This window comes from Lissotriton vulgaris, chromosome 5 (genome assembly GCF_964263255.1).
Source record: "Lissotriton vulgaris chromosome 5, aLisVul1.2, whole genome shotgun sequence".
Classification (NCBI taxonomy): Eukaryota; Metazoa; Chordata; class Amphibia; order Caudata; family Salamandridae; genus Lissotriton; species Lissotriton vulgaris.
The window spans coordinates 1,632,489,250-1,632,505,463 of NC_141693.1; the positions used below are offsets into that span (position 1 = coordinate 1,632,489,250).

A 16,214-nucleotide genomic window follows, 5' to 3' on the forward strand; every position below is an offset into this window, starting at 1 on the left:
CTGTGAGCCCCCCACATTTAAATATTAAAGTCCCAGGGAGGTGATGGTCCCTGAGGCAGCATGGGGTGGGCAGAAGCCCCGCCATGCCTTTTAATTAAAAAATGCCCTGGGGAGGTGGTGGTCCCAGGGTCAGCGGGCCCCCACGGGCTCCTGCTTCATAGTACAGCTATACCCCCGGGACCTGGCCCACCCTAATGAAAACGAAGCATGGGAGCCTGCGCTTCATTTTGTTTTTGTAATTTTAGGCAGGATTCGCAGACCCTACTTGAATCCCGCCAAATTTAAAAAAAAAATCCTTTTTTGGCCCTGTGGGGGACCCCCTGAGCAGGCCTAGGGGGTCAGGGTGTTGCTACTCTGCCCCTTTTCTTGGTTTTTTTACATTTTTACTTGTGACTCAATAATATATATATAATTAAATTGATTTTTAAAAAGATATACAACATAAAATAATGTGTCTTTCCTTTACTGTACTGATTTTGTTTTACTGTGATGCTGTCTTGATGTAATAAAGAGTGTGGTTGCAGTCATTACGATTCATATTTTTCTAGGAATCAAATAAAATCATTAGAAAAGTAAATTAAAAGAACATACACATTAATGGCAAAACCTTGCAACAGAGCAAATAAAATATATGAGTCCAGTAATCCAAGGGTACAATTAAATATCAGTTCGCTTCCTGGAGGGGCGGGCAGTGCACTGCGTGAGCTGCATTAGTGAGCAACAGGAAAGGTGAGTCAGTTGTAAGGACTGCCTCGTGAAACCTGGACACCCTTCTGCCATGTATCTCCGATGGCTGATTTTTATCTATTCCTGCTGCTTGTTTTCCTGTTTTCTCACCTTGTTTTTTGGATGTTATCGTGAGTGCAAATTGGAACATTGTGAGTATTTTACAGGTGTGTTTTTGCAACTTACTGCTTGTCGCTTAGAAAGATCATATTTGTTTCTCTAGATGTATCTAATTTACCGTGGTATGCTGTTTGATATTTGGTCATTTTAGTGTTGACTGATGATAGGACTAGCAAGGATTTGTTTTTGGGTGTTTGCTTAGTGTGTTTGCCTCTAGGCTTATGGGTCTACCCAGAGTGGGAACATTACTTTTTTGTTTAATTCTTTTTACTAACAAAGGGTTATCCAATACATGACATATGCTGGTTGTACCACACATATTACATAATGTGCAGATATTCATATTTGATATCAAAATTCTGGCTCAATACAGTAATCAACTGTTGGTATAAGCAAGTTTGCAGGGCAACAGTCTATTACGCATATTGTTAAGGATGATCAGGTAAGCAGAGCAACGTGTTCAACATCCCCATCTCCATGCTGTTAGTGCCTGTGTTAATGTATCTGAAGCCCTTAGTCTCATGCACCAATCCAAGTCTCTTTTCCAGTTATTAACAGGCCCACATTTGGTCTGCCTGAGTAAGATCTGAGGCCTCTCAAATATTAAGGAGAAATAATTTAGCTGATGAACTCATGGAGTTACCGGTGACTTCATTGATGCATGTTAATACTGCACTCCAGTATATTTGGACGTTGTGGCACTCCCACAAAATATCTAAAAAAGTTCCTATTCGGCCACATTTCTTAAGACACCTTGGGGCAGATTTATGTTAACTGTAGCTGTGCCACAGTGCGGCACAGCTACGCCACCCATGGTGCGCCGCATTTATGATGCGACGCACCATGGGGCAAAAACGGCACAGATGTGTGACGCATCTGTGCCGGAAATGTGGCGCATTGCTAGAGTTGTGTCGCAAGCGTGACGCAGCTCCAGCAATGCTCTGGGGGGGCCTATTCTTTCAATGCTGCCTCAAACCTTACGCCTGCTTCAAGCTGGCGCAGGGTTTTGATGCAGCATTGCCCTGAAAGTGACTGAGTGAAATCTCATAGATTTCACTCAGCCACTTTCAGGAGGCGTTCCTGCGCAGGAACGCCCCCCCTGTGCAGGAACGCCTCCTCATGGCGCAGTGCTGTACAACGGGACGCATCTCCTAGAGGCGTCACGTTGTAAATAGGGCGCAGGGATGCGCCACGTTTCCGTGCCGTTGCGTCACGCAACGGTGGCGTAAACGTGGCGCAAGCCCTTCATAAATCTGCCCCCATGTGTCCATCTGTCTGCCCATGTTTGCCCGTGTGGTAAAGGAGACCTAGACTCTGTGCAGAATTCTTTGCTGTATTAATCGAAAGCTAGTCTAACCGCGACCTCTGACAGTGAGGCCAGGGCTTCTGCACAGTCCTCGTCCTGCAAGTCTTCTAAATCTGTTTCCCAGTGTTGTAGTAGCTGTGCGAGAGTGTCGGGGAATTGTTTAGGAGTTTTCGGTACGTGAATAAGATTGCCTTGGTGGAGGTTGTTCCTCCAACAGTCTGTGCTCCTGAGGAGACATTTCCGATAGGACTTCATCTGGGGGAAATACTGCCTGAACAGCATGTCGGATTTCTAAGTACTGGAAGACCTCTATGAAGGCTAATTCATATTTTTTTTGTAAGTCGGCAAATGGAATTACCCCTCTGGTTGTACATATGTCGCCCACCGTGGATATCCCTATCAAGTCCCACTTATCAAAACCCTATTTATTTGCCATTGTGCCCGAAAGTTCAGCATCCCATAAAGGCGTGGCTCACGTAATCTTCCTTTCCCACCCTAGTTTAGGGCTGTCAGTCCCTCTATTGATAATTGGCGTGGATTGGTATACAACGCTTGGGAGTAACCCCCTGTTTGGAGGACCAGATAATCCATGTGGTAGGCTGGTTCCTCTCTGGACTGGTGGGCCCAATGGTTGACGGTTGTCGGTGGGGCTGCTGTATAGTACATTTGAAGATCGAGAAGGGCTATCCCTCCTTCATACCATCCCTGGGTCAATTTGGCAAGGATAGGTGTTTCAAAGGATATCTTTGTTTATATACTCAGGGTTATAGTCCCATTTTAAATACCTTAATTTACAATGGAGCTCTACAGTAGTCCCACAAGAAATATTTAGCTTTTAAGAAAAATCACGACATAAAATGTTATTTGTTTTGATCTCTGCTAATATGAACCGAGGGCTTCTTAAGCAGCATATTTGCTTATTGTATCTAGAGTATGTTATTTTGCTACATATAGTTTTGACAGTCAATGTGCATGTTGGTTTTTTGTCTGTTGTCTATATGATAAATGTGATGTAAATACAATTTAGTGGCAATTTAGCAGAGGTCATGAGAAGCATCTTCACCTCAAATAGTTTATGTAATCTGAGGTGAGCAGAGGGTGAAGGCATAAAACAGACCTCCACAGCCAACATACCCACTATGGTGAGAGAGGCGGATATGTCCTCCTAGATGGGAAGGCCTTGAACCACCTCTGCATACTATTTTGTGATGCATGCATAGCAAGGAAGAGCCATCAGCGCTTGGTCACACACAGCCTGTTCTGCAGGGAAATCCCTAAACTATTTTCCATTGGTGGAAAGTGTTGGTATCAAACTTGAAAAATAAATAACTGTTGCAAGTAGAAGGGACTCTCTGTCTCAAATAATGCTAGGGAGAGCCAGAAAAGAGATAAGGAAATGATAGAAGAGATGAAGCAGGTGAGAGATATAAGAGAGAGAAAGGATAGAGTGATGTGGGAGACATTTGAGTAAGACAGGAGATAAAGGTGATGCAGACAGAGCTGAGCTATGAAGCTGAGATAAATGATAGACAGAAAGAGACACAGGGTAACACAAGTGAGAGACAGAGAAAATGCTGCTAAACAGACGCTTAGAAAGGGATAGCAGAAAGGGGGTGAGGCGGTTAAGCACAGAGGTCATAACGAGATAGGAGAGGAGGCAGGTGCATGAGCTAATGAAATTGAGGGGTCAAGGTAGCTGATGCAAAGAAATATGAGGTATATGAGAAGGCTGGAAGATATCTGGGAAAGAGAGCTGAGATGGAGTAGTGGATACATATGAGATTTGCCAAAGTGATGTAGAGACAGGGGCGATTTACAGAACTGTCAGAATGTGATAATGGGCCCGGCAGATACAAAAGCAACAGCATGGGGTCGAAGTGGGAAACACAGTAGAAAAGTTAAGAAAGAGGCATACAAGCAAAAAAGAGAATGGTGAGAAAGAGACAGAGAGGGGAGATGAGATGAGATGAGATGAGATGAGATGAGAAGGAGCGACGTGAAATATGGCTTGAGAGGGGTATGGGGCAGGAATTAGAAAGGTGATATGCTGCAATTCAGAAAAAGAAAGGATTCAAGACCTGGCTGTTCAATCGACCTTCCTACAGCAGCAGGGTGATTAGCCGTGCTTTACAAATCCAGATTGAATGATTGATTGTTTGACAGACATGTTAGAAAGAGCTAAAAGATGGAGGTTGGAAGCAGACAGACAGCAAAATGATAAATATATAGAGACATGAGAAAGAGGCAGCTAGGAGGCAAATGAGAGATTGGATAAAGAGACAAATAAACAAGAAAGGGAACAAGCATTGGCAAACCCAGTGGGTCTCTGCTTCAGAAGGTGATTGCTGACCTATTGGCTTTGCCCATGCCAATTTTGGATTGCCATTCCTCACACTTTTTTTTAGTTCACTGTCTGGATGTAGTTCACTGTTTGGATATGACCTTCTGCCATGTTGGAATGGTAAAGTAAAAAAAAAAGCCAATATGTCTGCTGGCATATGGACATACATGGACATGCGTTGTGATGAATGCACACGAATGTCTGCACAAGGTGGCCATAATAGAATGGTCACCAATCCAAGATGGCCGTTGTGTACCTACATCAATGTATACTCACCACTATGAATGCACGCATATGCATTGTGACAGTAATTTTGGATTCTTTTGTGTTGTATATGTTGTGTTATGATATGAGCTCAGGCTGGGCAGGAATACCTGTGTATAGGTAAAAGTGGCAGTAGGGAGTCGGGGGAGAGACATTAGGGAAGAGAAATATGGGACAGAGCAAGGGGAGGAAAGTAAGAAGAGGGAAATGTGAGTATCAGAGCACGGGATACAGGCTCAAGATACAGAAATGTGACTAACTAGAAAGAGAATTAGGAGAGGAGCGATACATGCAAAGGAAGAAAGCCAAAGACCAGAAACAAGGCAGAGATAATTAATCATATTCTCATCCAAATTTGTATTCATAATCTGGTAAAACTTAATTTGGTTTATATTTAGGAGGATTTGAAGACCTTGCTTATGTAATGAGTGAATCTCTTCAAAATGAAGAGTGGAGGACTAGGTGTCCAGGCAGTGACCAGTAAATCTAAAATGGTGCTCAATCACCTAGATAACTGAAGACAGTGTACACAATTCACAAAGGTAAAGTGGGACGAAGTCTAACTTTATCGCTTTTGCTATTCACAAAGGGCATTTACTACTCATAAATGCCCTTTGCAAATACTGAAAGTCGCAAAGTTAGACTTTCGCCAAACTTTATCTTTATGAATCGGGCCCAGTATGTTTCATAGTTCCATTCATATGGCCAATTGTCTAGTGGTATACAGGAAAGAGGAGTCTCACCTAAGTTGATGATCTCAATTGCCATCTATGGAAAAAAGCTTTAAAAAACTCTTTTAGATTGCAAGGGACAACTGTCCCAAAGAGCTCAATGGCCAGACATAATTTATAAATACTACCTGCTCTTTCTTCAGATGCTGGAGAAAAGGTTGTGCAGTGAACTCAGGATACTAGAACTGCAGGAAGGATGGTGACACATCATGACACTCTCCACGCATGTCAGCCTCTGCCAATGCCGAAGGCTCAACTTTGGAATATCATCAGTGGCAGAGGATTCCCAAATGCAGTCAAAGAGGTCATATCTGACTTACAAGGGGTTATCAATGTCAGCTATGAACTCCTTTTATATGCCCCAACCACCAAGTGCCACTGTAGCAGACTCTGAGCTGCCCTTCAGGGCCGGCCTTAGGCATATGCAAGCTGTGCACCTGCACAGGGCGGCCAAACCCCAGGGGCCGCCACGCCAATATATCTCCTTAATATAAGAATCCTCTGAGGATAGATATATATTTGCATGGCGGCCCCAGTGGCAGGGATTTGGCGGCATCCGGCTCTGTTACAAACACCCTGACCCCCTTCCTGAGCTCCATGGGGCTCCGCCCCGCCCCGCCCGGACTCCCTCTTCCGGGGCCCACTACCTACACTCCCTGCCCAGGGCCACCATGAGCCTAGAGCCGCCCCTGTGCCCTTGAATGGATCAGCGATGCAGATCTCACTCTCAACCAGGCAAATTAGCAGTTCTTCCACCAAGAGATGAAACTCTTCAGCTACATTTTCTCAAACAATGGAATTAAGGTAGTTCTGATGAAGTCCATGGACATAAAAGAGGCCGTGAAGTCCACGTCCCCATTGGAAGTCCGAAGCTTCCTGGGGCTAGCAATATACTAAGGGACATTCATTCACAATTTCGCAACTCTAGCTGCCTTCTGCGGCACTGGATGAAAACATTGGCCACGTGTGCATGGAGCATAGTGGAAGATGAGGTATTGCAAGCCATCAAGCAGGTGCTCCTTTAGGACACTGTCATGGCGCACTTCTATCCCACCAAGAAATCTGAGCTCATGGTGGACGCCAGCCCCATAGGCTTGGGTGCAGTCATAATGCAGCGTGCCAAAGATGGATAATGTACGACCATCACATTTGCCAGCAGGATCCTCACTGACACAGAGAAGCGATACAACCACATTGAAAAGGAAGTATTGGTGATCAAGTGAGGCTGCAAACACTTTCATTTATACATCTACAGGCAGCCATTCTGGGTTGATCAAAAGCTACTCATCCCACTGTTTGCGGGTACTCCATCACACCATCAACTGCGCATTGAGAAATGGGCCCTCCAACTTCACAAGTTGACGCTATGGTATGCCCCAGAGGTTCAAACCCCATAGATTACCTCTTCGGGAACCTCAGGCTGCCATGATATCCCCCAACAGACTGCGCATCAGATGTGGATAAATACGCGCAATGGGTCAGTCGCAGAAATGGGCTGCCCCTGGACCATTGCCTTTCACGACGTTACCAAGGTGACATCATCGTATCTATGCCACTAAAAGATCATTGAGGTGATGAAGTTGAGTGGGTGGAAGAATTCTCTCTTTGATGTTGGAAGTCCACACAACATCTATCAAAGGGACCTGAGATCTCTGTGGCACATACACTACAGACTCGGTGGTACTGATTGAGGGATCCTACTTCATGCCACAGAATTGTTATTCCTTGTCTACTGAGCCCTCAGATGCTAAGCTGTGCCTATACAGCACACCAGGGAAAGACCAAAACGAAAGCATGCCTGAGACAAAAAGTCTGGTTCCCAGCAATGGACTCAGATGTGGATGAGTTGGTAATTTGGTGCCACTGGCGCCAGGCATGCAAATCCTTGGACAGACCTACACCGGTCATCACAGAAAGCCCCAGCACTGGCCTTATTGTGACATCAGCATGGACTTCGGATCCCTGACAGATAGATGCCACATGCTAATGATGTCATATGTCTTCTCGCAATACCCACTTATTAACCTGCTGGCAGCCACAACATTTAAACAAACACAAAAGAATGTATACAAGATTTTTACAACATCCTGGGTCCTGTCCACTCTCAAGAGTGACAACGGACCCCACTGCAGAGGCAGGATTTTCGGGAATACATGAAGTCACTTGCTTTTGACCACAGGAAGATAGCACCTTGCTGGTGTCAGACTAATGATGAGATGGAGAGGCTGATGAGGGCAATAATTAAGGTAATCCCCATCGGGGCAGAGCAATGAGAAAATGTGGAGAATTCGTTCTTTGGGTTTACAAGCAGACATCACACAGCTTGGCTCAGAGAGCACCTACCGATTACCTAACGGATCCAGAATAGGATATCGTCCTACCCTCAGCAGTTAGTCCTTAGTCAGTGCATTATAGGAGGATTCAGTAACTCCTCCTGCTAGCGGTACTGCCCGTAGTGCTGCAGAGTGTGTCTTTCACTTCACGTAGTTCTGAGTAGCTTGGCTACACGGATTCCGCCCGGGGTTACTACCATTGTACTTTTCAGGAGATCCTTCAGAGATAACATCCCTCATGCTGACTCCAGGACCCCGAAGCAATGGACAGACAAACGACCCAATTCTGGCAGAACAAAATGCACAGAGAGGCAACACAAATATTTCAAGGCATAAGTGCACAAAACATCAGTCAATCAGGACTCTTCAGCGAATTCAACAGATGTTCCTTTAATAGCTTCTTGGACAAATGGGGCTTCCTCGGGGCAAGTTTCACAACGCACAAATCTTTATACCGATCACTTCAGTCCCAGGATAATACTATCTCAACACTTTTACAAAACTGTAAGGCAGCAGTCGATTGGGTACAGATATCCACTAGGAAACACTTTCAATAGGTCTCCCACTAATGCTGGAAGGTTCACTGTGTCTTAAAACACGTCGCAATTTCATCAATATATAAAATATATCGCAAGAATCCGAAAATTGCTTTTGGTCACTATGATAGGTTACTCTCAGAAAAGAGGTACTTCAAACTTGTTACTGCATATCAGCGTTTCTGCCGGTCAGCTTCCCAAAAAAACGCAAAGTATCCCTTACTGCTGTTTTCCTCTTCTTTATCAATTCTGGCAGAAGCAACACAACCAGAAGGCCAGTGTATCTTGGCAGGCCGAAGAATCAACCATTCTATTGGGCAATTGGGTCTTTGTGCACAACCAGCCATCGAGAGCAAATTTCCATCTTCCTTTTGAATCACGCATTTTGCATGTCACATTCAGAAAGACCATGATGGTGACTTCCGGGGGGTGGTAGGACTGTGTCACTAGGAACATATATGCCTTCACCAAATGGTGCCTGTTAGAAAATGGTTTTGTGGTTGGCAAAGGTATGCCCCCTGTCCAAGCAAGCACCACAATCCTAATCAGGGTAAGTCAGTCACACACTTTAAATTCACCTGTGCTCATCCTCTGGTAGCTTGGCACAGAGCAGTCAGACATAACTTAAGAGGCAATGTGTAAATTACTTGTACAATACTTCAAACAGTAGCACAGTGAAATCAACACAAAAAGGCTTCTCACCAGTTTAGAAAAAACTTTATATTTTTCTGAGTAAAAGTAGAAGTCAAGTTATAAACTTTCAAAGAATAAACTGTTTTATAGTGCTTAGAAACAAGTAGCTACAACCGGGACTATCTGCTCGCGCCTGACCCGGTCAAATGAAAAAGTTCAGGCTGATCACGATGGAGTGCGGGCCGGCTACAGGGATCAGCCTTAGACACAGAATAGCACTTTGGAAGTGTCGATGTCAAGTGCAATGCAGGGAGAAAAGGAGGTGATGTGTCGTTGTTGATCTCGCAGATGTAATCCATGCATCTTTTATGAGCTGCGCACCATTGAGGATGCGTCAAGAGTCAAGATGCAAAGAACAACGGGGAGATATGTCATCATCGAACCACTGGGCTGAAGGTAATGTGAGCAGCATGATGCGATGCATCGGCACCGAGTGGTACAAAGTCGGAGATAGGTCGGAACCTGGAGATAATGTGTCATGCAGTCGACGATGCGGCGCCCATGTTCTATGCAACATCGATGGTGTGCCGTCAATAGGGCCACTTGAATAGTGGTGCACTTGGATGTTGGATTGCCAACCTGTTAAGTATGAGCTACGTTGGGGGGGCGTGGCCACGGAGGTGACCAAAATGGCCACCTTTGCCTGAAGCTCCGCTGGCCGGGCGCAATAATACTTTATTTGCTCAATGTAGGAGCATCTTAGCATCAGCAGACACCCACCAGCAGCCCCTGGAGACAAAGGGGAGCATCCTGATGCCTGGGGCGGGCTGCAGAGATATCCGGAGCTGGTGCGAGATGGGCCGACTTGAGGACCTGGCGAGGCCCTGTGGCCTTCCCCAGCAGAGGAGACGACATCTGTGGGGGCAGTGAGTTTGGCCCTAATGGGCATCGGCGCTGCCCTGCGCTTCCCCATGCTCCTCTCTTCAGGCATCCCTCCCTCTGCCCCCCTGCTGCAACTTCGGCCGGGTCCTGCCGCTGGCGCAGTGCTCTCGGAGCTTTCCGGGCCTTGTGGGCGTGTCCGCGCTGGGGTCTGGTGTACTGGTTTCAGCGGGGAGGGAGGCGGGATTGCGAGGAGGGCCCAGTGTTCTGCCCTGGTGCTGCGGCGGCGCTGGTCCCCATTGGGCTCGCTGACTCCCCCCAGTCCCTCCTGGACACGCATCGGCCAGAGTGAACAGCGACCTACCCTGGGGTGAACAAACGCGAGCGTGAACGTGTCGCCGAAGTCTTCGCGCCCCCTGATACTGCGGTCCTGAGGGCGCAGGTTGCCCTGTGCCCTTGGCTTCCCACTGATTACTGGCGACCATCGGAGGCATTAACTTCTTCCAGGGGCCTAACAATACCAGGGCCTCATTGGAACCCGACAGCACGCCTGTGTCCTGAGCCCCGTACGTCCCACCTTGCTCTGTGTGACTAGCTTATGCTTCGCAGCTGCGAAGGTCTGCGACCTCCCCGGTGCTCTGCCCTGCACATGTCGCGGACCCTGCGTGGCCTCACCCTCATTCTCATATGGGAGCCTGTCTGCCCTCGATTTGCTGCCCGGTGTTGTAGCAGCTGCCGAGTTGATTTGTCCACCATGCATTGATTCTGTTGCTTGGCGCTTTGGCTGTGAGACACCCACATGCTTGACCTTCGTCTCTCTGCCCTTTGTACTTGCCACGGCTGTAGAACTGCTAAGCCACAGTCAAGTCCCCTTCCTCTCATTTTGAGATGGGGACGAAAGACCTGCTGCAGTTTGATAAGGCTGCTGGCCCCGCTTCGGATGTCCCTCCTGGTCTGACTGGTAGGGCTACGGTCCCAAACAACGCTGGTGACCCTGCCTCTCTTGCGACAGCTATGCTAGCCGGGATGAGAGCCGACTTTAAGGTGTTGGATGGTCGATTTGATGACATGGGAACTAAGATTCAGGCTCATGATCGACGGATGGATGTCGTGGAGACGAGGGTCTCAGACATTGAGGACGGTGCGTCAACCTCCCTGAAGCGGCTGGACAGAGTGGAAAAGATCCTCAAAGAGGTAGCTATCAAGAACGAAGATTTAGAGGCTCGCAGCAGCTGAAATAATATCCGAATTATCGGCGTTCCAGACACGACTGCCACTGGTCGTATGGACACCTTTGTGGAGCAGCTGCTTGCAGAGCTGTTTGGCAGGGAAACCTTCACGCAAGGCTTCGTAGTTGAGCGCGCTCATAGATCGCTGGGGCCCCGTCCTCGGCCGGGCCTCCCCGCGACCCATCATTTCCAGCCTCATGAACTTCAGGGACAGGGATGCCGTCCTCCGCTCAGCCCACGACATGGGGAATGTCCAGCGGCAGGAAAGCAATTTGGCTTTTTTCCCTGACTTTACAATCATAGTTCAGGAGGCGAGGCGTAAATACCATGGAGTCATGGCTGCCTTAAAGAACTTGGGACTCAAATACGGCATGCTGTATCTGGCGAGATTAAAGGTAGATGTGGATGGTAGGTCTCGCATATTTGACTCTCTGACTGAGGCACAGGAATTCTGCCCGAACTATAAGAAAACACATTCTGGAACAACTGATGTGCCGCACCCCACCTCCCCATCTCAGGGGAGCTCACAGGACAGTGTTGAACTCTTCTCCCATCCCAGGACTGGTTGAACCATTTTATGCATTTATGGCTCTGTTCTGCTAAGTTTATTTCATACATACATTTCTCTTCTACATGATGATATTGTACTTTCTATTGCCCGACCAGTCTGGCGTTGCCACGCCCTATGGTGAATCCCACAAAATCTTTGTATAAGATGTTCTCTTTGCTGGGGGCGTGGCTTGCACGCCGAGGGTGATGGCGGCGTGAGCCCGGAGCTCCGCGCCCATTCCCCCGTTAATCCTGCATAAGGCTGCGAGGAGCCCAGCGCTGTGCCTGATACGAAGTGTTTTTGGCACTGAAGCCGGCGGAGCGCAAGCGGATCGAGCAGGGAGCAGCTGAACGGACTGCTCCCCGCCGCGACTCGGGGGCGCCAAAGCCGAGCCGGAGGGATGCCTCAAAATGGCGGCTGCGAGGGGGTCCTGATAGCTCCCGGCTGGTCGAGCCGTGGGACAACGCCTGGAGGTGAGGCCGCGACCTGTTGCTGATTGGGGGTTTGGAGAAGGAGGCCCCCCCCCCGGGGGCCCCGGCGCCCTGCGGTGCCCCTGCCTAGAGGCTCCGAGGAGCAGCGGATCTGCCGAGAGCGGCCGGCCCAGGAGGGCTGGGCGGAAGGCGAGGTGCTCCGGGAGGGCTCCGAGCACTGAGGACACCCTGCGGACAGAACCGGCGCGGCTGGAACCCGGCGAGCTAGAGGTACCCTGCGCTTTCCCCCCCCCCCCCCCCCCGGAGCCAAGCGGAGAGCGAGAAAGCGGGACATTTTGCAGAGGGGAGTGGAGGGACGTGGGGGGCGGTAGACGCCCTGGAGTGACCTGGAACATTGCCGGTGAGAGCACAAACACCGGGAGATGACCGGGTGAACCAGCTGGGGGCAGGTCTTACCCTCGGATCGCAGTGGGAAGCCGCGGACGCATTGCTGGACTGGCTGACGGCGGCCGCGGGGAGGTGACCCTAAGAACCGGCGGGGGAAGGGAATCGGGGCCCCACCATCATCAACCAAGGGAGGCAGGCACGGATCCCTGCATTCCCTAACCCTGGGCAACGCGGCTGGCTGCAGCGGTTGGACGCCCTGACGGCGAGGATTGGCCTTCCATCTCGGGTGCGTGGGCAACATCGGAGAGGCTGCGCGGTGGCTGGGCCCTAGATACTAACTCGGGGATTCACGCCGACCACCATGGGGAAGCCGAGAGGCAAGCAGGAAGAAGCGGCGACCTCAGAACCAGTGGAGGGCGACACAGGGGAGCCCACTGACCTGAAGCGGCTGCAAGATCGTATCCTGGAGGCCATAACGGCGACAAGAGAAACGCTGCACAATGATATAGCGCAGGTGGCGTCGGGCTTGGCCTGCTTCGTGCCGACCACGACAAGCTGAAAGACAGGGTGAAAGAGACTGAGGCTGCCTTGAAGGACCTGGCCCCTGCCCACAAAACTCTAGAGGGCAAACTTACGGAGGCTCTAGACCGGATTCAGATCTTGGAAAGGCGTGCAGAGGACGCGGGAAACAGGAGCCGTCGCAGTAATGTGCGGATCGTAGGTGTTCCGGAGAGCGAAGGGGGGACTGACTTGGTGGCCTACTGTGACACTTGGCTTAAAACTGTGGTAGCACCTGAGGGCCTGTCACCCTTCTTCACCCTGGAGAGAGCGCCCCGGGTTCCATCCGGACCGCCTAAACCTGGCCTGCCGTCGAGACCCATCGTGGCCAAGCTGCTACACTACAGGGACAGGGATCTTCTGCTGCAAAGAGCCCGGGACGCTGGCCCGTTCCAAATTGCGAATAGTAAAGTCACGCTGTTTCCAGATTTCACATTTGAGACGCAAAGGCAGCGAGCTTCCTTTCTGACGATCAAGAAGGAGCTGCGCACAGAGGGCATCCCGTGCTCCTTGTTATTCCCTGCCAGACTTCGAATTGTGGTGGACGACAAAACGATGTTCTTCAACTTGGCCCCGGACGCTTGGAACTGGTGGGAAACCTACAAAGCGGGCACGGATGGTGCCAAGGTCCGAGAGGAGCGGGAAAAGGAGCGGGAGCGAGCACCAGACGGCCTGCGCAAATTGCAAAGACTGCGCAAACGGCGGCGCGGGGCTGGGAAACCGACTGCCTCGCAAACAGAGGCTGAACGCAAGGCGGCACTGCAAGTGGTGGTCACGATGGCGAGAACGGAGGACTCCCAGTCCAAATGTGGCACGGACACAGAGTCACACGCATCGGCTTCGGGATCGGAGTCGGACCTATCTGGGATCCACGACGCCAAGGGTCCGGTGGTGACGCCGCAAACGGCAGAAGGAATCCTAAATGTCTGACTCATGCCTGATGGGTAAAGGGTAGGGCACTTGGGGGTTTCACCTGTTTAGCGGGTATGTTAACTCCAGGCTTGGGAGCTGGGCGACTGGCTGAGCGCTGATCTCAGAAATGGGGGAATGGGTGCGGACCTGGGTCATGTGGCCCCCTCTTGGGCGAGGCCTCGCTCCGTACGCCCTTAAGGCACTTGCGGCTGCGGCCGTGTACTAGTCATCTGGGGGGTTCTCAGTTGAGGGAGTTTGGATGGGGTCTGGTATCTCGATATTGGGGCCTGTTCTGGGGGGAGGGGGAACACCACAGTTGGGGATTGTTGCAGGGTGTTTTTCGCAGACACCGGCCCCGGTTTGCTTAGGGGCTGGACAGTTGGGGGTTTATGTTTGGGGTTGGGGAGGGGCCATCATCCACAGGCGCACGAACACGGGGGAGAGTCGAGACTTTGGATTACGGGACAATGGCTAACTTGAATGTTTTGAAGTGCATAACCTGGAACGTGAGGGGCCTACACACGATGCAGCGTAGACATAAAGTGCATGCCTATCTACTGAGGAGGGGAATTCACATTGCGCTATTACAGGAGACACACATTACACAGCAGGAAGGGGCGGCGCTGCAAAGGAGATGGAGGGGACAGGTTTTCCACACCTCTTACTCGGCATACGCGAGGGGGGCCCTGGTATGGATAAGAGCGGGTACACCTTTTCAACTGACACGGCAGCTGATAGATCCAGAGGGGAGATTTGTGGTGGTGGAGGGCAGGTTGTGGAGAAAAGATATTGTCCTATGCAGCGTGTATGCCCCGAATGTAGACCAAATGGCTTTTTATGCAGGTTTGTCGGGGACACTGGCACGCTTTCTGGTGGGTCCGGTACTCATGGGTGGGGACTTCAACTCTGTGGCGGAAGTGAGTTTGGATAGGTCACACCCACCTCTGAGTGATTCCCCGGTACACCGCATTGCCAAGGGTCGGCGGGATTGGCAGGAGAGCTGGGGGTTAACTGATGCATGGAGGACGCAACACCCGACAGACCGGGATTACTCGTTTTACTTCGGGATACATGATCTCCACGTTAGGCTAGACGCGATATTGTGCTCGCGGGCAGTGTTGCCGTGTGTTGCCTGGTCGGAATATCTAACGAGAACGGTTTCGGACCATAATCCGCTCCTGATTCACTTAGACTGGGCGACGGAAAAGCCTAGGGTGCCAACCTGGAGGCTCCGACCGGAGACTCTGGAGGACCCGCTGCTCGGGGCGGCACTGGAGGAGGGGTTGACACAGTACTTTGCCATCAACGAGGGGACCACGGACTCTAGGGCAGTGGAATGGGATGCTTATAAAGTGGTAGTGAGGGGACAGTGTATTACACAGTACGTAGGCACGAGGAGAGTGTTGCTGACCGACCTGGAGAAGGCGGACGCAAAATTGCGGGTAGCGGAGAGGGAACGGCCTGGCCGCCCGGACCTTCAGGAGATGGTGTGCTCGGCTAGGGAAGCGGTGGCGGTTGAGGTAGAAAGACTGCGAGCTTATGATCATGGGGCATACGCGCTGCACTCTCACGTGGAGGGCGATCGATCGGGCACCCTGCTAACGTGGCTTGCAAATCCCACGAAACGTTGCTCCCCTATTTTGCAACTTGCAGACGAGGGGGGAAATCTGACCTACACCCAATCGGCCATGGTGGACAGCTTTCAGAGGTACTATGGGAGACTCTATAGCAGCACCCTGGATGTCCGGGGGGAGGCGGCAGCGACGTTCCTGAGGGGTCTCACCGTGCTGCGCTTGGAGGACGAGCAAGCGGAAGAGTTAGGTAGAGACATTGACTTGGGGGAGATTAGGAGAGCTATCAAGTCCATGGCCCGCAATAAGACGCCGGGGATGGACGGTTTGCCCATCGAATTTTACGGCAAGTATATGGACGCCTTGGCGCCGCAGCTTTTAGCTGTGTACAAGGAAGCGGGGACCGCGGGTCGGCTTCCCCAATCGATGCGCAAAGCGATAGTCATTCCGCTACTGAAACCTGGCAAGGAAGGCAGCAGCCCTGCATCTTATCGACCGCTCTCTATGCTAACTGCTGACTATAAAATCTTGAGCTCTATATTGGCGGCGAGACTCTTACCGTATATGACCACTCTGATCCATGAGGATCAGAACGGCTTTATCCCTACTCGGAACATGACGCTAAATATCAGGAGACTTATCCGACTCATGGAAGATTTGCGGGAGGGGAGCGGCACTCCATGTGCCCTCTCGGTCGACATCGAAAA

The 16,214-nt window shown here is 50.4% G+C and overlaps 1 protein-coding gene across 1 annotated transcript in view; it reads left to right on the forward strand.

The window, feature by feature from the left end:
* The first annotated feature begins 778 nt into the window (after positions 1-778).
* Positions 779-16,214, forward strand: part of LOC147716871 (galactosylgalactosylxylosylprotein 3-beta-glucuronosyltransferase 1-like) — a 353,353-nt gene continuing 337,917 nt past the window's right edge. Inside the window, exon 1 of the mRNA XM_086920449.1 lies at positions 779-878. Coding sequence (XP_086776575.1) covers positions 779-878 — 100 coding nt within the window. The remainder of the gene's footprint in view (positions 879-16,214) is intronic.